General features: G+C 38.6%; 1 protein-coding gene across 4 annotated transcripts; it reads right to left on the bottom strand.

The window, feature by feature from the left end:
- Window positions 1-2,466: 2,466 nt before the first annotated feature.
- EEF1E1 (eukaryotic translation elongation factor 1 epsilon 1) lies at window positions 2,467-24,641 on the bottom strand. 4 transcript variants are annotated; one of them, XM_034660345.1, is made up of 5 exons: window positions 24,484-24,641; window positions 19,602-19,802; window positions 14,057-14,152; window positions 2,888-2,930; window positions 2,467-2,670 (listed from the first exon to the last, which is right to left on the bottom strand). In XM_034660345.1, the coding sequence occupies exons 1-5, from the start codon at window positions 24,568-24,570 to the stop codon at window positions 2,603-2,605; spliced, it is 495 nt and encodes a 164-aa protein (XP_034516236.1). In that variant the 5' UTR covers window positions 24,571-24,641; the 3' UTR covers window positions 2,467-2,602. The 4 variants fall into 4 exon arrangements, with proteins under 4 accessions (XP_034516236.1, XP_019650569.2, XP_002915072.2 ...); XM_019795010.2 differs by lacking the exon at window positions 2,467-2,670 and adding an exon at window positions 4,393-4,459 and having other exon boundaries at window positions 2,871-2,930; XM_019795009.2 differs by lacking the exons at window positions 2,467-2,670; window positions 2,888-2,930 and adding exons at window positions 4,955-5,091; window positions 6,942-7,066.
- Window positions 24,642-27,264: the final 2,623 nt, after the last annotated feature.

Here is a 27,264-nt window from a genome sequence, read left to right as displayed (position 1 = left end):
AGATTAGGTAGCAGTTGGAATTAGTTTTATTCACCAGCAGTATTGGGAATAAAGGCAGAGCCTGCAGGAATGTGGGCTCCAGCAACAAGTAATCATTATTGCAAAATCAAATTCCCCATCTCATCTCTGATATGCCTGTATGTAACCCTAGAGCTGGGCTTCAGAGTGTTATAAATTCAGCATACAAGGCATGGAGCAGTGGGATATACAGCCCCTCGTGTATCTAAAAGCTCTGCCCAGCAAGAGAGATATATGATGGTAACTTTCTCCCCATTGCTTTTGCAATAAAATTCACCCAGAGCTCCAGGAAGTTGGGAATGTAATTCAGCTTCAATAAATCAAGACTAAAATTAAGATGGCCAGATATGTAGCAGCCTGCTCAGGTGTATGGAGAATTTGAAATTTAGTGCCCTGGTAATGGGTAGGAGCAGATTATCTAATTATGGAGAGAAAAGAAGAAATACTGCTCTCTGGGGTAAAAAGCTAAATGCTCTAATCCATTAAACCACCACATCTCTGCCAAAGCTAGATTAATATTAAAGTTCATGTAACGTCTGACTTTTTTTTTTTTAAGGAATAAAGTCAAATGAAAAAAATATATATAAATGAGAAAGCTAAACCTCACAATAATTCTAATTTGACTCCTTGTCCAGTCGTTGCGTATTTGATCTTTTAGTGTGGTCTACCTGTACCTGATTATAATAGAGTTCTATTCTTTCCCAACGATAGATCTGCTTAAATTTTTATCAACACATCCTGAGGCTTTTCTGGAAGGACTTTCAGCAGGGCTCTCATGTGATGCACTGGCGGTAGGTCACGTTCCCATTCATTCTGCTCCTACCTTCCGGCCTTCATCCTTACAGAAGACCTCACGTGCATTATCACTGACTGCTTATTGAACTAGGCTTCAGATTTAGTTGGGTGGAGCCAATGCAGGACCTGTGTTTAGCACGGAGTAAAAATGAGAATGCCCACATATCTGTTAAAAACCCCAGTCCAATAACCTTTTTGCCAAATCTGGATGGGGAGGGAGTGGAGTTTTAACCAGAAGGCCAGGTCACGGATGGGTGATTATGTCACTCGGGAAGCTGTGTTACTTTTTCTACCGTATTGCGACAGCAGCTACCTGAGATTTACAAACACAACTTCATAAACTACTTCATGACATCTTGGATGCTTTGGGTATAACCGTGCCTAAAGGCAAATGACCTTTTGATATTGCCTCCAGCCCTATCTTTTTTCTATTTGTTTTAAAACCAGTGTTCATTTTAACGAATGACTAACTCATGGATTCTGGACTGAAGAATGTTCCTTCTCTACTAGAATTTTTTTATCTGTTCTTGAAAGTTGCATGTGAAGTGAGACAGGGCCACGTATGTACTCAGGGCAGTCAAATCAACCCCCGTGTATAATACGGTGACAGATTATGTCCAATGACTCTGAAATCGTACACTTCCCATTCACTCCAGCCACGGCTTCACTGAGGTGTTGGTCAGCATGTGGGTTGGTCTATGCCCCCATCCCAAATCCTCCATTAAAGTGAGATAATTTGAATGTGTAGTGTTTGGTATGGAGCCTGCAACACAGCTGATATACAGTAAATGGCATCTGCTTGTTTTTATTTACTTTCAAGCAATGTTGAGTGACAGCAGCCTCCCAAAGAAACTTAACAGTGCTGTTTCAGAAATGTGGTCACAGACCACAGGATTGTAAAGGGAGCAATAATGTCATGGTCATCCTCAGGGACAAGCAGTTTCTGATACATAGTAGGTACTAAATAAATATTTGAGGGATTATTGAATATCAGTGATGCAGGCTTCTGAGACTCACAGAAAGAAAATGGTTATAAAGGCATATTCACTTTTCGGAAGAAAGAGCATGCACAAACATCATGCCGCTTTCTTTTACAGTCGTCTCACTGTTCTTTTAGAAAACAAAACAAAGAATAGTATGGTCCCTTTTCTGAACAGCTTGAAAGATGTGAGGACCAGAGATTTTTAAATTGTTAAGTCATAAGACAAATTCATGTTTTACCAAAATCACAAGATGCTCTGCCCAACTGTCTTATCTCAGATGGGCTCACACTGCACAGGGGCCTCAGGACAGCAGAAGGGGAAAGACTTCAGAATTAGTTTAAGGATTTGAGTTTATAAAATTATAGGTCATGATTTTACGATCTTCCACGGCAGTTTGTCTGTACTGATCGCTTTCTGTGTGCTAGGCATCGTACTAGGTAATTTTCATACGTTCTCATTGCAAATTAAATGAGATCAGAAATTTTTATCTCTATTTCACAAGAGGGATTTCATGTGCACTGACTTCTTCAAGGTCTAATATATGGTAAAGCTGATGTAGGATTCCAGTCCTTTTAAAAAAAAAAAAAAAAAAAAGCTTTACCTAGCTGTAATTCGCATATCACAGTTTAGCCATTTAAATTGTACAAGTCAGTGGGTTTTAGCATCAGTGTGTAAGCATCTCATTTATTCTTGAAGTTACGCACTCATTTGTTTTATCCAATGCTTAGAGCAGTTTTTTTCCTAAGGTTGGTAAAAACTAATTTCTCAAAGTGACTTAAGCAGAACCTTACTGGCACACGGGTAGTTTACAGGTTAAGTAAGTTTGAGTCAAACTTTTGTCTGAATCCCATCTCCTTGATAATGATTGTGTGATCTTTTTTTTTTTTTTTTAAGATTTTATTTATTTATTTGACAGAGATAGAGACAGCCAGCGAGAGAGGGAACACAAGCAGGGGGAGTGGGAGAGGAAGAAGCAGGCTCATAGCGGAGGAGCCTGATGTGGGGCTCGATCCCATAACGCCGGGATCACGCCCTGAGCCGAAGGCAGACGCTTAACCGCTCTGCCACCCAGGCACCCCTGATTGTGTGATCTTGAATGAATTCCTTAACCAATCTGTGCCTCAGTTTCATTAACTGCAAAAAAAAAAAAGGGTAATAAAGGAGTGAATTCACTCACAGTCCTTAGAATGCTGCCTGATACATACTAAATAATTATATTTACTATATAGTAAATTTATTATACTATTTACTATACTATTATTACTATACTAAATAACAATAATTATAGCTGTTATTGTTATAAAAAGCACAATCAATCTTCCTGGTAGCTCATGAGTATTGCAGAATTCTAAAATAGCTTCTGAATCATGGAAATTGTGGACAGTGAAAAATATTTACTGTATTCTAATTCTTTGCAAATTGATGATCCATGGTGTCAACAATTTACTAATAAAAATTTTTTACAAATAATTTGGCATTCAGAATGTATTTTCCCATTTAAAGACTACTTCTTATGACAGAGATACCTAGCTGCCTACCTAGTATCCCGTTTTTCCTTCTTCATCATTGACAGAGCACCGATTTTATTCTGGATGACAATGTGTGGGCCGAAGGACTATGTTTCTGGCCTTCCTCCCAGCTCAGATGGCCAGAGATGTAAAGATATTGCTGAATAGGGCTTCCAGGAAAGGCCCTTTGGTTGACTCAGTTGGGAGAAGTCTTTTTGCCCTTCCTCTCTTCCTCCTCCTATGGGTCTTGATCACTGGACCTGATGTCTGGGGACGACTTGGGCATTAAATTGAACTTGAGAAAGGAAACCACTCGTTCGGTACGGAGAAGCAGAAAGATGGGAGCTGGATGCCTAGTACCAATTGTGGACCGTCTTTCTTCTTTCCATATATATTATCTCATTTAATCCTCATAACTTAGAGTTATCTTTATTTTTATAGATTAAGGAAATATGGTTAACTGATTTGCTCAAGGTCATACAGCTAGTAAGTGATAAAAGCAAATCGAAAGGCTGTATGCTTTTTTTCACTTGACCTTTGAAGTATATACTTAGATTCAGCATCAGCATCAAAGTGGTAGTATGAAAGAGTAAAGTGCTCAAAGGCTCTATTTTGTTTTTTTAAAAGATTTTATTTATTTGAGAGAGTGTGTGAGAAAGAGAGAGGGAGCAAGGGAGCCAGCAAGCATGAGCTGGGGGGAGGGGCAAAGGGAGAGAGAGAAGCTGACCCACCGCTGAGCAGGGAGCTGGACACAGGGCTCCATCCCAGGACCCCAGGACCATGACCTGAGCTGAAAGCAGATGCTCAACCAACTCAACCACCCAGAAGCCCCTCAAAGGCTCTATTTTTCTTATTATTTGGAAATATAAGTTCTTTAGCTCGCAATAATGGATTATTTACTCAGCCAGCAAGTTATAAAAGGTACAGATTTGTTAATAACACTTCTCTGTTCTTTACAGTGCTTCAGCAGCAGCCTTGAGTTGGCTTTTAGTTTAGAAAAATCTAGTAGTTATCAAGTCTAAAGTTAGTGGGATAGCAGGAACTGCATATTCCAATAAACCCAACAACAAAAGAACCATTAACTCTACCGAATGTATCTTATTCCAGCTCCCTCCAGGGCAGTTCAGTAGTTAGTTTCACCTCAATGGATACTGACTACAGGAAAGAAAGAAACAAACAAAAAAGATTTTTGTCAACCACATTTACTGGCTCACATAAATATTTGAAAAAGAATCCATCTGTCTTCCCTTTCTGTATCCTTGGTACAATTAATTATAGTGCTTATTAAACAAATTACTGTAAATATCCATAAGGGGAAAATGAATTGTAAAATATGAGAGGAAGGTCGATAAATAGCTAAATATGTCAGCCACTGAAAGGATTATTTTTTCTCTAAGATTAAGCCACTGATTTGCAAGTTTTACTAAAATAAATTTCATTACTTCATCTCAAGTTTTGACAGTTGAATTTTTACATAAAAGTTGCAAAATTCCAACTAAAGAACAAATAAAACATTCAGACATAACTTTATTCCAACTTTAGCAAATAAAGAATGACTGAGTATCCATTTACGTTAGATCTCTGGTCCAGAATACAATTCCATTTAAAATATTTGTGACCACGCTTCTGTATGTCATGGTTAGCTTCTAGTGGGAATTAGTATATAGTCTGTTCTTGATGAAGACAACAACGGACAGATGTTGCCTGATCCCTGGATAATGCTGAATGTGACAAAACCAGCGAGACACATTAAGATATTTCTCCTTTTCTTGAACTGTCAGGTCAACCTAAATAGAGATTAAAAACACACACAACACAGACATTGCATAAGAACAGTTATCAATATCATTTGCGTAGAAGATAAAAAACTTGGGGAGAAAAACTCCAGTTCTCAAAAGCCGATATATTTAGATAGGAGTAAAAAGTTTCAGCTGCTTAAAAGAGCCATTTGTTTCATGCTTTTATGTTCAGTTTAACACCAGACATGCTTTTTAGGGAAGTCTCCAATTTTCAACAAATGCAAAAATTACATTAATCCAGCATCCGGAGATCCAAATGTTACAGGACTTCTGTCCCCTTAGGGCCCCCATTATTGGTCACGCTGCTTCGAAGAATGAAGAGGTGGACCAGACGAAGAATGGTGGGCAGCAAAGCAAAGTTCATTGAGCAAGAGTATAAAGTCCCTAGAGAGGGAGCAGGGGCCCAAGTGCATTGCCCTCAGAGTTTCTAAGTTTAGCGGTTTTTATGAGCTCTTTTGTGGAACTTTCTTAAGAAATCAAGGTGTGCTGAGTCATGCCAATCAGGGCTTTGGTCACGTATCGGTCTATTAGGTTAATGTCCACGTGCCGATGATCTTTCTTTTGCTGAGATCTAGGGGCTTGGGTCTTAACTGCCTCTTGCCTGTGATATTGACAAATGCTTTTGTGGTCGTCTTATTTTAGGACGTTTTGCAGAAGTCATTTCTGCAAAGGCTGCAAAGCAGAATGTCAGTGCAGTCCTGTCTAAGATGCAAAACAGGATGTTAGTGCTGTTTTATCTTAGCTGTTCTGACTCCGTATTTTCTGGTTGGGGACCCTGGCTCTGACCATCTAACTCCTAACAGAAAGAGCTTGTTTTTTACTTTTTGGAAAGGAAAATAGGAGAAAGGAAGAGAATAGCTTCCAAAAGGCTAAGACGTTGATTCTTTCTACAATAGTCTTTAGCAAATCTAAAAGCAAGGTTTATTAGGATCTAACATGCTTAACAAGGGAATACCACATAAACTTGAATATAAATATACACCCACACACACTTCGAACTCGAATACACACACACACACACACACTTCCCTTCTATATATATATATATATTACTTCCTTTCTATTAAGCTTTGGGCAAGTGCCTAATACAAGAAGGAAGGCTATTTCCAGTGGCATATGCCTCAGATGAACAACAGACCTTCTCAATTCGGTTTGCTACAAAGCTGAACTCTATCTCCAGTGGATGTAGTAGGTCACACAATTTCCTGTCAAGCTACAAGAATGTCCAGAGATTTGGTTAGAGAAAGACGCGATAAAAACAGTTGGTGCCGATCATTTCACTGGGCTCCAATTTCAGAGTAGGTGACTCAGAGACTTTTCTCTGAGACAAATCTTGGACTGGAATCACGAAGAATTGTCAGGTAAAGAGAGAACCAGCGTAGCAGTAACTAACAGCTATGACCTATGTTTATAGCCAGCTCCTTTTCCTGTTGTTATATCAACATTTATTCAACAGATACTACAAATCTCTGTAAAACTGACTGGAATATTTACGCAAGGGAAAAAAAAAAACCCTCCTGTAGTTCAAACCCATTAGCAGTCTGCTTGTTGGAAGGCACGTCTAGTGAGACAGATGTCCTGTGGCTGTTCAGAATTTAGCATATACTCGTGTGTACAGGCAAATACTCTGCCATGTTACTGAGTCAACAACACTGAAGGTCAAATCACTCCAGTATGCAAAATGTATTGCAGAATACAAAACAGTATTAATAAAATTAAAAGGTACACACATAGTATTTTCTCAATAAATGTTTCATTGAACTCATTCCCATTTCATATTTACTGTAAGGCAATTTAAAAAGAAAAATTGATACAAATCATCCTGCTTTCCTTTTTACCTTAGATATGAGGATACTACTGTATCAGTGTCTCATCTTTCAACATTGTCTTTGGTGGCCTCAGATGTCCAACTCTGTTGGCTCAGTTTACTTAAATTATTAGCAGTGAGAGTCTCTTGTTTCTGCTACATTAAAAAAAAATGTAAGCTTCAGGTTTAGGTCCTTACTTATAAGCTGCTACACAAATTATAAAAATATACTCATCTTGTTTAAGGAAGTGTGAGTCTGCATCTAGTTATCAGGAATATGTTACTATAACTATTTCACCTACAATATCGTTAATCTATGGCATGGAGATAGAAATTTAACACATTAGTCAAGAAAATTGGCCAAGAATGTATTTTTTATAAAAAAGGTACTTTTTATTACAAAGAGAATTCAAGGCTTCACATGTGGGGAATTATCTTATTCCTAACTATCCGGTCTGTACACAGAGGCAAATAAACCACCACACAGAATAAACTGAATATCAGTTTACATTTCAAAAGGTAAACACATTTTGTAGAAGAGCTGACACTTCATTTTTTCCTAAACCTTTTCCATATGTGAACTTCACCACTGACTTCAAAGGAAGACATAAGATTTTTAAAAAGCTCCATCACTAGTAAACACAGCAACAAATCTAACAGGAAACGGGGGGTGAGTTTTCTTCATTCATACCTACATATACACACGTATACATGTACATACAGACATACATTCGAAATCAACTTCAGCAAACCTCTTTCCCGATAGTTAAAGCAAACAACAAATTTTACTCCAACTTGATTTCATGTCAGTTGCCCAAATACAGGATTCAAATCTGACAACCTTCTACAATTTATTCTTTTCAAAACTCTTCCATTTAAAAGTCTCCACTCAGCCACTTTGTGAGATGTTATTTTTCTGAATGAATTAAAATACACTGAGAAGAAAACATTTCCAAACAACACAGTACTAATGCTTGTTTGATCTATGCACAAGTTGTTCACTCAAGACTGAAACACAAAGGGCAGAGCAGTATTTGCTACTGCAGAAGGCTTGTTAATGCTGCTGCTCAGCCTAGGCAAAAACAAGATACAACATACAGCAACATCGATATTCTCCAACTTAAAAATTTCACATTTGAGTCTCTATTGTAATGACTATGAGTAGAGCCACGGCACAAAAGAATTTATTTTTTTGTTTGTTTTTTTGGGGATACAAAATAAATATTTTTTAAGGTTTATTTTGGAGAGAGCGCAAGTGAGGGGGGGAGAGGGAAAGAGAGAGACTCTCCAGCAGACTCCCCACTGAGCACGGAGCCCCATACAGAGCTCACTCCCAGGACCCGGAGATCATGACCTGAGCCAAAAGCAAGAGTTGGACACTTAACTGACTGAGCCAACCAGGAACCCCGGGTACAAAATAATTTTTATTCCAAGAGCTTCTAAAGCTTCTTGTAACATTTCCAATTTATTCCAATAATTTTTAACTAGATGACCTACTTCAGAGAATGTAAATCAGTTCATTTTCCCTCGGAAAATTTTGCCAGAACTACACAAGAACTTTTCCAAAAGGTTCAGGTTACCACTTACCCTCCTTTTAGTTTACACTTTGGAGCTTGTCCCATGAATTTGAGAAAATTATGACTGATGTCAATTTGCTATCTCTGCTACATTTTTGGCAGACATTTTTAAAAACCTTACAATTTTCTAGAACTTTTTAGATGGGATCCCCTGGGCCCTTTCATGTACATCGTTGATCTTCCAGCATCCCTCTCTAGTCGGCTAGTTTCTTTTCCTTTCTTACAACAGGAAACACAATGTGACTTTCCAGTCACCACTTCCTGTTTCTTACTGGCCCACATGCCACTGTGTCTACAGCGATGATGTTTGGCTTTACCTAATCATCCCTTTTTATTTATATTGGCTCTCTATACCTAGTCTGAACTTTCAAAGCCAAAGAGATAATATTAGTCACTAATTTCCCATGGAGACATGTGAGCACCACTTGAAGTGACCCATTCCAGATCGGGGTGAGAGGCTGGTTTGCTACCTTCGGGACATTCTTTACGGCTGGTGCTCCTGGACTGCACTGCAGCTGTTTCTTGTACTTTTCCTTTCTTTCTAAAAGAACGACATACCTCCACTGGTGTTCCTAACTTCAAAACAAATGTATTTTAGTTGATAACAATCTCATAGTCAAGCAGCACATAACGGTACAAAGGATTTCAATAATCTTGAGTAACAGTCTGTTCAGAGGGACTGCTATCTACAAGTGAAATCACTTTAAGAAAGCAATGAGTCACTGGTATGATAATAAACAGCCACGCTAACTGGCAGTTTCACAAAGGAAGAACAACGTAATATTCCTCAAAGGGAATTAAGATAGACCAGATCTTATAATTAGAGTAACTTAGCCACAACTAAAATTGGGCTCACAATGAAACAAAATACTGTGGGATTATCTGATGACTTGAAGGTTCCCTGACTGCTGTTTTGTACACTGTGCTGATTACATATTAAGCATTAATAATGGGAACAAATAAATGAAAGAACGCATGAGGGCAAAAATAAATATATTGCCAAAGCAAACAGAGCACAAGAAACTGATGAACGTGAGCAGGTAGCCAATCTGAGCTTCACGTCGACTCTGCCTGAATTTAATACTGAATAATCACCTTTTTCTCATCTGGATAGATTTACGCCTAACTCAAGAGGGATGTCATTTAACACCACCGTGCAATTCTACCACAGTAGAGGTTTGAGTCTGCGAGGAGTTCCTTGAGAAGGTGTTTATTTCTCTGATGTACTTTGCCTGCACACAGACCAGGGTGGGAGAGATGTTTTGGTTTTGGACTCATTTCATACACCCAAAGGGATGGCGAGCTGAATGATTTACATATCATTCTACTCACTTTTGTTTTGAAAAAGATAAGCATGGTATCCTTCATCATAATATCCTAGTCACTACATGTAAAGAGGACATACATTCCAAAACAGGAAATATAAATGGGCACATACCATTAACTACCGTTAATGTAACCCAAGTTTTAATATGCTGCATTGAACAAAACACTTCGAACCTGCCTAAAAATCAAATACCCGCCAGGGCACCTGGACTCATAATTAAATAACTTTGCAGTTCGTGCTATGACTATTTTGCTTTATAGAATTATGACCTTGTTCACTCTGCTGGCCAAGAAATTCCAGACAAGCTCCCTCCTCCTGAGTATTTCCTTTCCCTACTACATGACCTGCATAAGCCAGAAGAGAGAAAAACGTAAATACACACTTGGTTTGCAAGGGTTACACTTTATTACATGGGAGAAATGCTGTCCTTCTTCACGAGAGCTCGATGCCACAAGAAGCCAGACCTTCACTAGCCTGCTGACAGCATCACACATAGGATTAGAGATGACATTTCTCCTAATTTTAAGCTTTAAAATTTAGTAATGCCACATTTAAATGTTTTAAAAATGTCTACAAGGGTGCTGTTGTTGTTAGACATAAGTCATTCTTATGCTCTTCTAGAAAGTAGCCATGCTCTTAATAGTGGATTCGCCCTCAAGTCAAGTTATGGACACCCTCTTAATTCAAAGACTGTAGATTTGTCACCGGGATAAAGATCGGTAGATACCGTAACAGCAAACTCTCTTTAGCTAGAGGCTTTTGTATTTTGAAATGAGGTAAATCGTGCCACGTCACCATTCTACGTTCAAAAAGTTACTAAAATATTTTGAATCTAGAATGAAATAAAAGGAGGCTGCTGTGATCAAATTATTTCAGCTCTACTTAAACTCTCTTCACATTCAAATAAGGTTTTAGAGTTAATCATATTGAAGCATAAACTACAGACCGCACTATAAAGCTATACAACCTAAAACAGGAAATACAAAGAGGAAGAGATTGCTAACTATTGCTGACGTCAATAAGCATCTAGCTGTATGATGCACTGGGCTAAGAGCCTGGAGGTACAGAAAGAAACAGGACATGAGCCTCCTCAGTCCCCTTATTTTGCTTAAAACTGAGTCTTATCTGTTCGGAGTGTCCTACTTTATTCCTCTTGTACCAATAACTATTAATAACCCTCCTTTCACTGTCAAAAGTATTGTTTTGGATGAGAAATCAGATGGTCATCCTATTTATATGCAAGATTTATATTCAAACTTCTCATAAGCTTTCTAGAAAACAACATAAATTCCCTTAAATAGCCAAAGGCATCCGAATCCTGCATTTATTTTGCTAACAATTTCATGATTCTATATTTTACTTTATTCTATTTGCCTCTTTAATTTTTCCATAATATTCTGACCAGAAATTAGCACTTTGTCTTATTCAATTTTTTTCATGTGAAACAGTCTTATCTCTTTGAAGAGATCAACAGTTGCTTGAAAATAGGGTTTTATATTTCTTTTATGTTTCTCAAGGATAGTATTATGGACACATATGATGGACTCAGTACGTATAGTTGTAATAATAGAGACTGAGTGGCTGAAGGACCATACTAGATGGTTACAGTGATAATGTTATAGAGCTGAGCACAGTCCCTTAGGGATTTGAGAGGAACAATGTTTAATAAGTCGAGTAATCCACTGAGGAATTAGAGCTTGAGGGGCGATGAAGAAAAATTATCATACATTATGGTATTTGATGGTGCATGAAGGGCATCCCCATACACTGTGACACTTGTGGCAGAAGACAAAGTTAGTCTTGGCCCCTCCAAAACCCAGGCTGTGTCTTTGCACAAAGCACACGATGTTCCAAGCCCTAGTTTCCTTCTCTATAATAGGAAGATAATACCACTAGCCCCATCTCCTTTTGAGTTATGAGGTACAAGAGGAAAATATACATAAAACTGAAAAATCTAGAGGAATCCGTTAATTATGTTATTCAATGTTTATGGAGGGGAGTGCAGACTATATGCATGTGGGAGGAATTACGTCAGATGATAGTGTTACACATATGAGTTGCTGCAGTCTCTGGCTCAAGCAGTTTACGATTTAAGAGAGAGAGAAATTTTCCAAGAAGAATTACAGTAGAAAGTGAAAACCAGAGCTGAGGGAGTCTGTGAGGCATGGACAGAAACAGAGGAAAGGGCACTTCAGGATGCTTCAGGAGCCTGAGAGGGCTTCACCAGGAAATAGTGCTGCGGTTGAGTGACACTTGGTAAAATGTGAACAAATCTTGGGGAGGAAGATAAGGGCTGGGCTCGGAGAGCCGAAGAGAAGAGCAGGGTGAGGCCCTTGAGCAGAGGGTGCACAGGGTGAGAGACCAGGGAGTATGCTGTGGCTGAGAGAGAGGTGTGTGCGGAGAACAAGGGCAATGAAGCTGGCAGGGGAGGCAGGCAGGGTCGACATGAAGAAGCGGCTCCCATCCCAGGCAGCGAGGAGCTACTTATTTTGAGAAAGAAAGACACATTCATGAGAGAAATTGTTCCCGTGGCAACGAAGATGGACTGCATGAGATGAGACTGGTGGCAGGAGGCCATCAATAGCCCTGACAGAAGATAATGGAACTAGGGCAATGTCACCCAGGATCACAGGAAGACACGTGAGAGAGGCATCCAGGTGGTGGAAACAAAAGAACCTGGTTAATTGGATGCATGAGGTGCAGAATACAGAAAAACGTACGGGTTATTTTTTTCCACAGGGGAGAAGCTGGGTGTTGGGAAGATGTTTTAGGTGCCGATAGACTTAAGGAAGCACAAAAATCTGGAGCCAAACTGCCTGGTTTCCAGAGCTGTCTTTGCTACTAACTGAGTAATCTCAAAGAAGATATCTGACCTCTCTGTGCCTCTCTTACTTCATCTGTAAAATGGGATGACAATAATAATGCGTACCTTACAGAGCTATTATAAGGATTAAATGAGTTAACATTTATGAAGCATGAAGAACACAGTGAGTGCCATATAATTGTTTGTAAATAAATTTAAGATGGGATACAATTTAAAGAGACTAATCAGGGGCGCCTGGGTGGCNAAATAAAGAGACTAATCAGCTCGGTCGGCTGGGCGTTCAACTCTTGATTTCACCTCAGGTCTTGATCTCAGGGTCTTAGGATCAAGCCCCAAGTTGGGCTCCACACTCGGTGGGGAGTCTGCTTGAGGATGTTCTCGCTGCCTCTGCCCCTCCCCCAACTCATACTTCTCTCTCAAATATATAATTAAATTAAAAAAAAAAAAAGAGACTGGCCAGATAAAGGGAGAAGTTGCACAAATGGGAAAGAAAGGATATAAAATTTGGGACACGATCCAGAAACGGGACAGGAGGGTAGTTCAGGTAAGAGAGTAGAGAAAGGAGACAAGACAGATGAGAATGAGCATGGAGTGGGTTAGAAGATGAAGCCATTCAAACGAACAGTCTCCAATTTCTAGCTGAAAGAGAGAGGACTGCTCTGTGATAATGACTGAAGATAAATGGGGCGGGAAAAAATGGGGTTAAGGAGAGTGCTAAAGCTCTGGAAGTATGTCTGGGAGGAATGAAAGAGCTGATCTGCAGGAGAGCCTGGTTGAAACTGGATAATATAAATTTATGGAGGTACCAATCTGCAGCTCTGGGATTTCTCCAACAGAGTTCAGCCTCGACATAGGATTGAAGGCATTTATTAGCACTGACCAAGAGGTGGGGATTTACAGGCAAAGGGTGGTCAATGGACAGTGGAGTAAAGAAGCTGCAGATACTAATAAGAGTATTGGAAGTTACACAAAAGGGGATCTAGGTTGGATGGGGAAAAAGAATGTAGGTTTGGAAAATGGAAGGAAATCAGTTGCTTCAAATAATGATAGGATTAGTGAATAGAGATTAAGAGCGAAGTATTAGAGGATGCACAGAATATGGGGTACTGCAATTAAGATGTTAAAAGGACAGTGGGATGGTGACAATGGGGGCCAGGCGATGACAACGATCAAGCCCAAAGGGTGGCAAGAGAAGCAGGTGCAAATAAGAGCAGAAACAACAACAGGCAGCAAACAGGTCAAGGAACAGGAAGCTACTATATTTGATGGAAATGTGGAAGGAATATGTGCATAAGGTACCTTTTATAAAAATAATTTTTATTTGAGAAGGGGAACATGCAAATTTGATTTAAATTCAAAATAAATAAATCATTCTGAACGTTACAGAGAAAAAAGCTAACAACTATTCAAATACTCACTATAAAGCGATGAAGTCCGTAGTACAATAGGATGTCGGCTAAGGTAAAGTTATATCCTGTAAGGTAGACTTTATCTTCAAGATAGGAATTAAGATCCTAAAAAAAAAAATAAATAATAATAAAATTTTAATTTAAAAACAGTAATAATTGGGGCCTCTGGGTGGCTTAGCCTGTTAAGCACCCAACTCTTGCTTCGGCTCAGGTCATGATCTCAGGGTTGCGAGACTGAGCCCCACCCATATCAGGCTCCATACTCAGTGCAGAGTCCGCTTGAGATGCTCCCTCTTCCTCTGTCCCTCCCCCCACTCATGCACTCGTGTGCACGCTCTATCAAATAAATAAAATCTTTGAAAAAAAACAGTAATAATAAAGTTAACTACCATATCATTGGACTTCAAACATTTAGAAGACTATTAGAAAACAAAATACTGACTTTTAATTTGACAAATTTAATCTGACATTAATAGATTCAGATTCATTCAAAGGAACAGATCATATACCAATCACCTCATTTTTAAAAATAGGATAAACCTTATTAGTCTTATTTTAAAGAAATAAGAAAACATTAAAAAATGCTATTCAAAATGCCATCTATGACCATTTCAAAGATACCAATTTTGGGGGGGATGGCAGAGATCAATTTGTAAATCATGTTCATGTTAGATATACTTTTTCCATTACAATATAAAAAGCTCTTCAACAATTTCTCTTAAGAGGATTACAATTTATTGGTTTGCTATATGTTTATCTATACAGATTTAAAAATTTTTAATTGTAATACAATCGTGTTTCCATCTTAGCCACTTTTAAGCATATAATTCAGTAAACATCAGGAGTATTCACACTGTTATGTAACCAATCTTCAGAACTTTTTCACCTTGCAAAACTGAAACTCTATCCTATTAAACAACTCCCCATTTCCCCCTCACCCCAGACCCTGGCAACCACCATTCTTTCCATTGCTATGAACTGACGACTTGAGATACCACACGTAAATGAAACCATAAGGCATTCGTCTTTTTGTGACTAGCTTTACTTAGCAAAACACCCTCGAGGTTTAGCCATGTTGTTAACATGAGTCAGAATTTTCTTCCCTTTTGGGACTAAATAATATTCCATTATTTATATATACCACATTTTATCTAGTCTCCACCAATGGGCCTCTCTCGGCTACCATCAGTAATATTGCTATGGATTTGGGTGTACATACATCTCTTTTAAGCCCACTGTGAATTATTCTGGGCATATATCCATAAGTGGAATTATTGGGTATATGATAATTCTATTTTGATCTCTTGAGGAATCAGCATATTGTTTTTAATAGCAACTGCACCATTTTACATTTTTAACTGGGTTCTTAGTTGTTTTTTTTTTTTTTTGCTGAGTTATAGGAGTTCTTTATATATTTTGAATATTAACTCTTTATTAATTATATAATTTGCAAGTATTTTCTCCCATTCCATGCATTGCCTTTTCACTCTGTTGATTGTGTCCGGTGATGCACAGAAGTTTAAAATTTTGATGTAGTCCAATTTATCCATTTTTACTTTTGTTGCCTGTGCTTTTGGTGTCATATTCAAGAAATCACTGCCAAATCAAATAACGTTGTATTTCTTCCCCTAGGTTTTCTTCTAAGAGTTTTATAGTTTTAGGTTTTACATTCAGGACTTCATTCGATTTTGAGTTAATTTCTACATATCATGTAAGGTAACATTCCAATTTCAACTTCATTCTTTTACAATTGGAGATCTAGTTTTTCCAATACCTGCAAGACCCCACAGTTTTTAAAAAAATATTTAATTTATTTTAGAGAGAGAGAGGGAGCATGCAGGCGTGGTTGTGGGGGAAGGGGCAGAGGGAGAGAATCTTCAAGGAGATGCCATGCTGAGCGCGCAGCCCCACACAGGGCTCCATCTCACAACTCATGAGATCATGACCTGAGCCAAACCAAGAGTCTGGCACTTAACTGACAGAGCCACCCCTAAAAGACTCCAGTTTTAATCACCATTTAAACCTACAGAAAGTTCTTTGCCATTTGTTCTCCAGACCACAATCACCAATTTTCAAAATGCAATGTTAGTTAAAATAAATACACAAAAGAATTCATTTAAATCTTTAACAACAATAACAACAAAATACTAGTAAGTACTGAGTTCCCTCAATGGTGAATAAGCACCTTTGAAGGAAAAAAATTATTAAAGTACATGTTAAAAAGTGAAATAAAAACCTTAAGAAATCCTAAAAGTAAAAGTCTGACAGAACAGCAGGAATGAATCAATTACCTCCCTGAGAAAAGAAAAAAAATGTAGATTAAAAAAAAAGGTCATATGAATACTTTAGGTTCCTCTCAAAATTAACATGTAATTTAACAGCACAGGAATTCATGCTGCATTCATTACATTACATTCAAATCAAATGAGACAAAAGGTTCACAGACAAAAGTTCATACATCAGTTACATAGTTATTATCATATAGTCTCACAGGCTCCTCTATGGAACTAGTTACAGAACACTAACACTGCTCAGTGGTCAACAGCATTTATTCCAGAAAAATTCCTTAAACTGTAGAAAACATTTTGTTTTCTCAAATCACATCCCAAATGCCTGGCACATGGTAGTTCCGTATATAGTAAATATTTGCTGAATTGAATTTAATCTCTTTGAGTCTGCCCATGTCTTCACCTAAAGACAGTAATTTTCAAAATGCTATATAAACATGCAACTGCTAGGGGTGATACAGATGAGGGCCTAAAGGAATATGGACAAAAATGAGACAAATGCAGGAGAATCAAAATAAAATTTGGGTATGGAGGGTGAAACAGCTGGTATATGAGCTACCACTTAAATTCTAGAGTGATCTGTGAATGGAGATGGGTTTCTCTCCAAGTGTCTTCAAATGAAAAAACTCGGATAAAATTTAAGAATAAAATAAATATATCTTCAATTTAATTTTAAGAAGTATTTTTTAAAAAGGTCTGAAATAATAATTTAACACTGCTTTGTAGAGTATATATATTCTTAAAACAGAATCCATGTGTAAGTTTGTTATAGACTCTCAAGGTTGTCATCTTTAAAATGTCCTTATAATTAATATTTTTCTGATTAGCGATATAACACAAATTTCCCTGCCATATCACAGAATTTCACATATTCAGAATATTCACAGAACTAATATTCACTGTTCATTTCCTTTGTTTTAAACAAGTCTTTCCCATGCCACTGCCAGTTTATCAAATATTTCCCCCATAGAGTTCTACCTGAGGTTTTTTTTTTTTTTTTTTTTTTTTTTTTTTTTTTTTTAAATTTTTTTTTTTTTTTTTTNAGAGATAGAGACAGCCAGCGAGAGAAGGAACACAAGCAGGGGGAGTGGGAGAGGAAGAAGCAGGCTCACAGTGGAGGAGCCCGATGTGGGGCTCGATCCCGCAACGCTGGGATCACGCCCTGAGCCGAAGGCAGGCGCCTTAACCGCCATGCCACCCAGGCGCCCCTGAGGTTTTTTTTTTTAATTAGTATTAAACTTTCTATTAACATTGAAAAAGCAGTATAATAAACAGCTATATATTCTCTATCTAGATTCAACGTTTTGTAATGCCTGCAATTTTGAAGTTGTATATTACCTTAATTACGAGCCATTTAAACTTAGAATAGTGGTTTTAGCCTGAAATGGAACTTAAAAGAGTAAGAAAATAGTCCAGTATTAAAAATGGGCAAGAATTGCATACAAGGAAATTTTTTTAAATGATTTAAATCCTGGTATACCTATACTAACAGGTTATTGAGAAGACAGCATAAATGAGTATTTTGTGGACGTGACAGATGTTCAAGAAACAGTCAGTGAACAAAAAAAATGCAAGTTACAATGGCCAACAGCTGCCCACTTTTAAAATAAAACACACATGTCTATACAGAAAGGAAAAGCATGGAAAGAACATGAAGGGAGTTCAATAAATATTTGATGACCAAACCTAGGTGTTATTAACACTTCTCTCTTGGTGGGACTACTAATGCTTGAAATTTTTTCCCCTTCTTGTATTTCCTAAATTTCTATAATAAATATTTACTGCCTTTAAGATAAAAACACCAAAAAGCAAAGCGAAACAGAAAACAACCCTTTCTCATCTATGCTCATATGGCCAAAAATCACATTGTAGTCCATTATACATACATCTGTCTCCCCCACTGGTCTGCGCTCTGTACAGGCAGGGGCTGTGTCTACTGGGTCACTGTCTCACTGGCCCTTAGAACTGCATCAGGCACATCAGTGCAGGTACAGGTAAGGAAGCTGGCAGAGCAAGGATGACAACTAAATCACCTGTTCCCTGTACACTCAAAAATGGTAACAGCTCCAGTCAGATTCTCTTGATTGGAATTTCAAATAATATTTACATATCCCAGATACAACGTTTTGGTGGAATTACTTTCATGTTCTTAATACCCAATCTCTAAATATAACTTTGAACTTATAAACCCAATTCAGTGAAATCCTGTTCGTATCTTTCAGAATGAAGTATTTTATTACTATCCTTTCTTCTGGAAAATTATAAGACATAGTTATATTTATATTTTATTTGCCTGAAATCCCACATTCACTTAAAGGAAAGACATGCTTGCTTCCCTCTGGAAAGGGTGCTGCGCGTGACAGAAGCCAGTGGGAGTGGTCAGTATGGATATTAAGCAGGAACAGTTGATCAGAATAAACCTATAAAGGAACAAGGCCTGAAATTTACTTTTTACCAGTTCTCTTGATGATATCTATTAAAAATATAGTTTAAACCATCTCTCCCAGAGTGATCAATGAAAAGCTTTCAGTTCTGAGACCTTCTTGCACAACTTACACTACCAACTTATATGATAATGGGAATAAAATTAGAAAACAGAAGGTATTCCTGCGGTGATATGTGGTTGCCTATATGATCTCAAAGGTTCCTTCAAATTCTAAGCTTCTACAAAAGTTTTTTTGATCTGCTTTATTTTTATGTAAATAATTAATAAAAAATATCATTTAGAATGTTTTTCACTGCTGGTGACTCTGGAGCCATATTCAGCATATACCCTGTACCAACAGATTCTTTTATTTTGATTTTGCTTCTTTGGAAAGAAAATACAAATCTTAAAGCAGTAAGTCTCAAGGAAAAAAATGTGGGTTTTTTCAGATCAATGTAACCATTTTTTTCAGTAGTTCCCAAAGATTCTGATTCCCTTCTTGTTTTCAAGAAAGTACTTTACTGCTAAGTGGAGAAACTAAGTATTAAAATCTTACATTAAAAAAAAAAACATAAAAGAAGAAAAAGCATATAGAACAAAGACCTAAATGTGTTAGAGAGAAGTGGTCAAGAACATTTCTGGGGAAGGGGCATCTGAGCTGAGATGTGAAGGGGAAGGGCGCGCAGAGTCTGTGTCCAGCACAGGTAATAACAGGTACAAATTACCCAGAGGCAGAAGGAAACAAGAAGGCCAATGGCTTCGGCTAGTGAACCTCAGGGGAGAGCGCTTCCTGCTACTAATAGTTGATGCGTTTTTAGCTTCTAAAGAGAAGTCACAATACCTTCAACAGAGTGCGGATATCGTCCTTATTGGAGTGTCCATCTACTCGAGTTACCCTGTATTCCAACCACTGCTGAACGATTGCTTTTTCTTCTGCAGTGCTCCCAAGCAAATATTCTTTGTTGGCCTGCTTGACAAGATGAGCTGCTATGGTAGTTAGTCCTGTCAGACTTGGACCATTGTTTGTTTGAAGAACTGGAATCTTAAAAAGAAAAAAAAAGTTCTGATAAATTTTAAAAACAAATACCAACATGACCTTAAGTTCTAAGGAATCGCTAAATCCCTCACTGTTTTTTCAAACACCCAAGGATTCTACTCTAAGATACTAAACTATATTCAAATGAAAACCAGGAAAATAGTAAAGATGTTATTTACAATTTGAGAACACATACTTGAAGTGAAACCGGTAGTAACACTGCCGAAGTCGATGTTTCTACATAATTCATAACTGTGCGTATCCAAGAGGAAAAAATGGAAATCCTACTAATACTGCATTAGTTTTAAGTTTACCAATACCCTATTTTAGCAAGACGAACATACTCAAATAAAGCTGACTTCTGTAAAAATAAAAGGATATGGTTAAAGTAACACTGACTTAATGTTGATGTAGTTAGAACCACCAGATGGGATCTGGGCTGGTTTTAGTGATATGTGATCTAATACAATTTTCGAATCATTTAGAGTGAAGTCACTGTTGGCCAATATTTCATATTTAAAAAACATTCCAAAATATAATTGGACCACTGACAATACTCCGGGCTTCAGGTAATCATTTGAAAAATAATCCTGTTTCTGTTTCCATTATTAAAACAGCAATACAAAGGTTCAGGCTGTAAGAAATTGACAATTAATTTAAATGTTCTTGATGCACAACCAAGCAAAGCACTATGAGAAATTTAAAAGAAAATGGAAGGTATCACATGATGGGGAGACTGACCAATTACAAATAACAATATACAGTCTAAATGACCCAAACAAACCAAAAAAGAGTATTTTCTTGGAAAGAGGGCTACTTTTTGCAGTCACTAAATAGTATCTTGTACCTGTAAAGTGATTTACACTTTGCAGGACACTTTCATGCTCACATCTAGGTCAACAGGACTCACTGAAGTATACAGAGAGATTAACATTTTACAGGTACAGATTCAAAGGTTAGCTCACAAGTCAAAGGAAGTAACAAAAGGTACTCTCTGGTTTTCCACTTCTCATCTACTTCCCATTCACTACTTAGCTCCTTGAAATTTTCACTTTTGCCTTCACACCTCTAAGATCACCAATAATATCCTTTAAAAAAATGCACTGAAAGAAAACAATAAGGACCCTCTGGCGGTGCTGATTCTATTGTTTTATTCCTTGTTAGTTGGTTCCTTGTGTGCTTACTTACCTGTGTTCACTTTGTGGTAACTCACTGAGGTGTTTTGTTTTTTTTTTTTAAGATTTTATTTATTTATTTGACAGAGAGACAGCCAGTGAGAGAGGGAACATAGGCAGGGGGAGTGGGAGAGAAAGAAGCAGGCTCCCAGCGGAGGAGCCTGATGTGGGGCTTGATCCCAGAATGCTGGGATCACGCCCTGAGCCGAAGGCAGATGCTTAACCACTGAGCCACCCAGGCGCCCCAACTCACTGAGGTTTATTCGCTTTTCTGAAGGTGTATTATACTTAAAAAACAAAACAAAATAAAAACAGAAAAAACTTGCAATCAATGAGCATGTGGGGGGAAATGACATTTAATTCTAAAGAGAATTATTTGTAAAAACGAATTACCTACAATCCTACATTGCTAACTCAAAAACTTCCCAGTTACCTTCTCATTACACCTTCTAAGTTGGTGAGTAATTTCATCATCATCTTACAAAGAACCAAGGTCACCCACTTTGTCATGGCAAAATCAGGGTTTGGATAAAGCAAGACTGACTTGAAAGTCCTTTCTCTTCCCTTCAGACAGCCTAAAGCACACAAATCTTATGTAGTTGCAATTATAGGACACATACCTTTTCCACATTCATCTTAGGACGCCATGGTTTTCTAAGTAATCACCGTTGACGGCTAGTAAGTAATATTATAATATGCTGATGTACCATAATTTAAAGCACCATTCTCTGAAAGCTGGATCTCTGCATTGTTTTCATTTTTTTTTTTAATTTCCTTAAATAATCTCTACACCCAAAACGGGGCTTTAACTCATGACCCCAAGAGATCAAGAGTCGCATCCCCTACTGACTGAACCAGTCAGGTGACCCTGGATTGTTTTCACTTACATAATCTTCCCTTATCTGTGGGCACTATGTTCCAATACCCCCAGTGGATGTCTGAAACCATGGATAGTACCAAACCCTATATATACTATGCTTTTCCTATACATAAATACCTATGATAAAGTTGAAGAAATAAATTAGGCACAGTAGTATGAGATTAACAGCAATAACTAATAATAAAGTAGAAAAATTATACCAATATACTGAAATAAAAGTTATGTGAATGTGTTGGTCTCTCTCCAAACGTCCTATTCTACCGTACTCACCCTTCTTGTGATGATGCAAGATTTCACAGGCGTTGTGACATAGTGCTAGGCTACTCGTGACCTTCTGACACTATCTGTTTCTGGACGTGGCTAAACATGGGCAACTGAAACCGCAGATACCAAAACCATAGATGGGGAGGAGGTACACAGACGGGTGACTCTGTATAATTGGTAATGCTGCAGAGAATATCTTATTGCTTGATGTGGAGAACAAAGGCAAAAGAAAAAAATTAAATTTTCTTACAACCTACAGCCCAATGACAAGTCCTCGAGACAGGTAGAGTGACACTCCTCTAGGAACTCAACTGCCTACATCGATGTTAATACTTTGCTAAAGGCAACCTTAGCTTAACAGCAGCCCGACCCCCAGGATCCTGTAAATCTTCTTTAATGTACAAAAATCCCTTTAGAAACTGCCTTTATCTCTACCCCCCCCCAAGATACATGTTAGCACTCATCCTCCAAGCATATGGCTCCCTGATAATACACCTGAAGGGTCTCATGACTCAGGCTTTATTAGACAGTAATAAATGATCTTTTCCTAACAATAGCTAGCCCTTCAAGGTCCTGGAAACCTTGCTTCCAAATTCCTTAGAGACTTATGCTATCTTTAACCCTCTCCCAACTTGAACGTGTATAATCAGTCACTCCTCACTACCCCCGTGCAGCTCTTTCTGCCCATGGGTCCTGTCCCTGTGCTTTAATAAAACCACCCCTTTTGCACCAAAGACGCTTCAAGAATTCTTTCTTGACCATTCGCTCCTGAACCCCAACATTTTCACATCACTGCTGGCTTACTGCTGTCAGTTGTCTCCCTGCCCCACCAAAAAAAACACCGAATCTTTTCATATATTCCCATCTCTTTCCCCAAGCATATAAATAGAAATTTTCAATAGCTGCCCTCTGCTAAGACCAAAAAAAAAAAAAAAAAAAAAAAAAAAAAAAAAAAAAAAAAAGAAAGAAAGAAAGAAAGTTTTAATTAAAATAAGAAACCACACTCTGAACTCAAAAGCCGTCACAACTGCCCTCAAACTATAATTTTGGGCTTACTTTGCATTGCAGCACTTTTCATATTGGCCTACTTCTTGCCCCAAACTTCCCCCAATCTTTCATAATTTTGATCTTATACGTTTTAACACCAGCTTTTCTGTGAAGTTTACAAATCCATTCGCACAGTCAAAATTAACTTTCTCCTCCACATTCCTCAACATCTCCTCTGTTTAGGATATATTGTCTTGCCTTAAATTAATTGCCAGTGACTGTTTCTCATACTACGTAAGCTTCCTGAAGGCAAGACTTGTGTCTTGGCAATGTTCTCTAAAAAACAGAAACCAAACCAGGGAGCAGTGGGTGAAGGGAAGGAATCAGCATGAGGCCAGAGGAAAAAGCAAAAGCAGTGGGCTTTGGCTCCAATCAGTGGGTTCATCTTAGGCAAGCCCGAAGACCTTTCTAGGCTTCAGTTGAACTTATGTGTAAAAACCACACCAGGACTAGTTTTAACATAAACCAAATGAAGAACAGAAAAAGAAAGAACAAAAAATAAACGTCACATGGAAAAAAATCTCAAGGGGGCAAAATATGTTATCTATTCAAAGTGGTCTCCCTACAATCATTCTCCTTTCCTAATGAATTCCATCCACGTCAAACGATGTTTATGAATGAAACACACATGTTCTTCATCGCCCTGATAAATCTGAGTCCTTATACCTTACCAATTTCATACTGTATTAATCTTCCCCTTCATTGTCTGCACGTCTCTGAACTTGAACAACCAGAAAAACCTTCCTTCAATTCCAGATTGGACCAAGACCACTTATGTGCGCTCTCAGCCATCTCGGCTTCAAAGTAGCTCTTTTCACTTATTGTAATTAAAATAGCAGCAATATTTGTCCACCGAGGTTAAAGCTTCCTGAGGAGGAAGGAGTGTGTCCGTCTTCTCAACCACTGCTGCATTCCCCAGTCCCTGCACAGTGCTACTTGGCACCCCGTTAGCTCTCTAGAGTAGCTGCATGACATTGAATGAAAGGTTGTGTTATAGGAAGTGCTGTCACTGAACGCAAATACGGGGCCACCAGATTGGTCTAAGGGCTATTTGAAGGCCCTCCTCACTTTCCCAAAACAGGATGACAATTTCCCAGGAGAAAAAGTTCAGGCCAAGCCGGAACCGGGCAGATTCCCGTCCATCCTCCAGGAGCCAGGGCCGCAGGAGGAGACCGACAGACGCCAGCCAGCCCGCCCTGCGGCGCAGACACGTGGGGAGAAGAGCCGCAACCTCCGCCTCTGCCGACCAGTCCGTCTTACCTGGGCTTAGCAGGGCCCGCTCCTGCCCACCTCTTCCCCTCCACGTCACCCCGTTTCTCACCTGGCGCTCGCCCTGAGCGCTGTATTTGTTCCCTTTACTCAGCCCCAGGGATTTCTCCAACAGAGTCAACTCCGCAGCCGCCGCCATCTTCCGGCAGTAGATCCTGGCAGGGGAAGGACCAGGACAGCAAGGATCTTCTGCATTGGCTGGGAGGGAAGGCCCACGCCCACAAGCGTCCCCAGCTATTGGCTGAACTCAAGGGGGCGTGGAAAACGAGCCTGCGCTCAGGAGGCGGGGTCAAGGTAAGGGAAGAGGCGGAAAGATGGGTGTGACACTGGTGGAGAGGTGGTGGCAAAGGGCTCTGAGTTCTTGGAGCTCCTGAGGGCGTATTGCCATAACGGGCTTTGATGTTGCAGTAGAGGGAGTCTGCCAACTTATAGACAGCAGGCTGTTTTCCTGGCTGGCAGAATTAACTGGTTAGCTGATTTGACATGCTAAGAGACTTTATGCATAATTGGAATTGCGATTTACCTTAGCTTGGCTTGGGAATCTGTGAATTTGAACAATCAAACTGAATAGCAAAGAATTCACAATCTATTAGGAATTTCTAACGGTGTTATTCATGGGGATTTTTTATCGTATTGGAAAAACAAATTTTTCTTCATTCAATCTACAGCTCAATAGTAGCAGTAGCATTAAAATTTAAAGATTATTTTTAGGGCACTGGGTATGTTAGATACCATCAAGCAATTCCTGTGCCGCACGAAAATCGGCCATTAATAGTTTTAATGATCTTTATTTGCAATACCACAAAGTAGTGATGTAAATTATGTAGATTTGTCATGTAAATAAGCAATGCACATAACATTTTTCCTCTGAGCTGTTACATGCTTACATCTTTAAAGTAGAAAATGGGTAGTGTGTGTGTTGAAGCCTGGACTACTTCAAGAAGATTTCTGGAAAAAATGTTTTCCACATTAAAAAGTAAATAAACAAAATGTGTATTAGTCTTAGAGAAATGGAAAAGAAGTACTACAAGGTAGTTGATCACTAATTCAGAAATATGGAAGTTTCATAGGGAAATACTGTCCCTTCCTTACTCCCAAATAAAGAGTTAACACTGGCAGCAGAATTAAATGTAAGGAAAAGGAAATTTGGCCAAATCAACATAAACAAAATACAAAGGAAATTCCAGTGTAAGTGGATTGTTGCACATTGATATTCTATTTTCCATATAGAGACTTGAATCACTATTTCATTGGCTTTCAAAAAGGCCAGTTCCCTGAGAAAACTCACCTATCTATTTTCAGTGTTTAGGTTCAATTTCTGCTTATAATAAAACATTTTTAAAAATTCCATAGTTCTGTAATTCCAGTGGATGGTATATTTAAAATAAGACTTGACCTAAACTGTGACTTGAGTTCCAGGATAAAAAAAATAACTGGATGGATGTTCCCCTAAATGATAGAAGTGATAGTTTGGGGGAGTAAGATTGGATAAATGGATAGAATATCACCTTCTAACTTATGCAGTTTAAGTTACTGCAGATAGATTTTTGTAATTAAAAAGAAAATTTGTCTTGGGGCACCTGGGTGGCACAGCAGTTGAGCGTCTGCCTTTGGCTCAGGGCGTGATCCCAGCGTTATGGGATCGAGCCCCACATCAGGCTCCTCTGCTATGAGCCTGCTTCTTCCTCTCCCACTCCCCCTGCTTGTGTTCCCTCTCTCGCTGGCTGTCTCTATCTCTGTCAAATAAATAAATAAAATCTTAAAAAAAAAAAAAAGAAAATTTGTCTTAATGTAGATAGAAGCTTCTTCCTTTCAAGCCTTGAAGTTTTTTTATGCTGAATTTCTTTTTATTTTCTGGTATTCCTACTTTTGTTGTGGATGTTCACAAATGAGGGGGGAGAAAATTGGTTAGCCACTGCAGTGCTTCTGAAGTGAAAGGGAAGGGAAGTGGTGCCACATAAAAGAGGCAAATTTATGGGGCGCCTGGGTGGCTCAGTTGTTAAATGTCTGCCTTCCACTCAGGTCATGATCCCAGGCAGGGTCCTGGGATCTGATCGAGCCCCGCATTGGACTCCCTGTTCAGCGGGACGCCTGCTTCTCCCTCTCCCACTCCTTTTGCTTGTGTTCCCTCTCTGTCTCTCTCTCTGTCAAATAAAATAAAATCATAAAAAAAAAGAGAGACAAATTTAAACTGGAGTCCAGGAACCAGAGTTTCTATATTCTATTCAGCACTAACTGGTTGTGTCACTGTAGGCAGGCAATTAGCCCCATTAAGACTCAGTTTTCCCAACTATAACCCCATGGGGCTTGGATTCTATCTGGTTCCTTTTGGTGTTGACATTATATCTTCCAGTGTTTAAGATGAGCACACATATTTCACTTTTTGCCTTAAAGTGAACATGCATTTTTGTATACTTTTGCCTTAAAGTGAATGTGTTTTTGTACAACTAATGTAATTTTGTATTTGTAATTTTGAAATGTAACTGCACCACTGAAGTAATTTTGTATGGTTGGCTGGAAAGCCTTTTGTTGTGGCCAATTGTGATATATAAATACCACGACTTGCTTGTTTTATTTTATTTTATTTTTTTTTAAAAGATTTTATTTTATTTATTTGACAGAGAGAGAGAGACAGCCAGCGAGAGAGGGAACACAGGCAGGGGGAGTGGGAGAGGAAGAAGCAGGCTCCCAGCGGAGGAGAGTTATTTCATACGATAAAAATCCCCGTGAATAACACCTTTTTTTTTTTTTAAGAGAAAGAGCGTGCATGCATGCACGTGTGCATGCCTGTGTAAGCAGGGTGCGGGAGCAGAGGGAGAGGGAGAGAGGGAAT

Source organism: Ailuropoda melanoleuca, chromosome 5 (assembly GCF_002007445.2).
Source record: "Ailuropoda melanoleuca isolate Jingjing chromosome 5, ASM200744v2, whole genome shotgun sequence".
In the NCBI taxonomy this organism is placed as follows: domain Eukaryota; kingdom Metazoa; phylum Chordata; class Mammalia; order Carnivora; family Ursidae; genus Ailuropoda; species Ailuropoda melanoleuca.
Note: the sequence above shows the minus strand (reverse complement) of the source record. Positions and strands in the feature narration are given on the sequence as shown.

Bases quoted from the DNA above. Each gene is read 5' to 3' on its own strand.
- EEF1E1 (XM_002915026.4), bottom strand. From the start codon at position 24,570: ATGGCGGCGGCTGCGGAGTTGACTCTGTTGGAGAAATCCCTGGGGCTG. The intron at 19,803-24,483 runs GTGAGAAACGGG...TTTCTTTTTAAG, and splicing joins GCGCTCAGGGCGAGCGCCAG to ATTCCAGTTCTTCAAACAAA. The intron at 5,092-14,056 runs GTGAGTATTTGA...ATCTCTATTTAG, and splicing joins ACGGACTTCATCGCTTTATA to GTTGACCTGACAGTTCAAGA.